The 721-nt window shown below is 51.6% G+C and overlaps 1 protein-coding gene across 1 annotated transcript; it reads right to left on the bottom strand.

Annotated features, from left to right (window-relative positions):
• Positions 1-3: 3 nt before the first annotated feature.
• Positions 4-363, bottom strand: LOC102862430 (60S ribosomal protein L28-like; the record flags this gene model as incomplete). The annotated part of the gene is made up of 1 exon (XM_006903564.1): positions 4-363. A coding segment is annotated over exon 1 (324 nt), but the record flags the coding sequence as incomplete, so codon positions are not given.
• Positions 364-721: the final 358 nt, after the last annotated feature.

Genomic DNA, 721 nt, shown 5'->3' with positions numbered 1-721 from the left:
GGCCATGCGCAGGTCCGGCCGATACTTGTTCTTGCGGATCATGTGGCGGATGCTGCTGAGGGTGGCCCGGGCGTTCTTGTGGATGGTGGTCCGCACGTAGGAGGTGGCCGGCTTCCTCTGGCCTGACCTCCGCTTCATCACCACCACGGCCCCCTTGTTGTCGGGGGCCGGCTCCACGCCCACGGTCTTGTGGTGGATCAGCCCATTGTAGCGGAAAGAGTTGCGGGCTTTGAGGTTATTGGGCTCGGTGCTGTAAGTCTGCTTGTTCCTTTTAATCAAGAAGCTGGAGCAGTTACACACGACCATCCATTGCAGATGGGCAGACATGGCGGCAGCTCCTATCGCAGCGGCGGCCAGAGGCGGAAAGAGACATCCTGTCTCCATACTTTTTCAATCTATGTTAGGAACAAATAATTCGGGAGGCTGGAATGCGGCATCAGGATTGGAGGAAGACTCACCTATGTCACACAGATGACACAACTTTGTTTGCCAAAACGGAAAAGAATCTGAAACATTTTCTCCAGAAGGTCAAGGACTGTAGCCTTCAATATGGATTGAAACTCAACATCAGGAAGATGAATAGGCTCACCAGTGGGCCAATTGGCAGCAACATTGAGGTTGTTAACAGTTTCAGTTTGCTCAGATCCACAATCAACACTCTTGACATCAGCAGTCAAGAAATCAAAAGATTAATTGATCTGGGCAAGGACCTCTCCAAAGT

This window comes from Elephantulus edwardii, unplaced genomic scaffold, assembly GCF_000299155.1.
Source record: "Elephantulus edwardii isolate Elephantulus edwardi_28Jun2011 unplaced genomic scaffold, EleEdw1.0 scaffold07235, whole genome shotgun sequence".
Classification (NCBI taxonomy): Eukaryota; Metazoa; Chordata; class Mammalia; order Macroscelidea; family Macroscelididae; genus Elephantulus; species Elephantulus edwardii.
The sequence above is the reverse complement of the archived record's forward strand: the minus strand, read 5'-3'. Positions and strand labels throughout refer to the sequence as shown.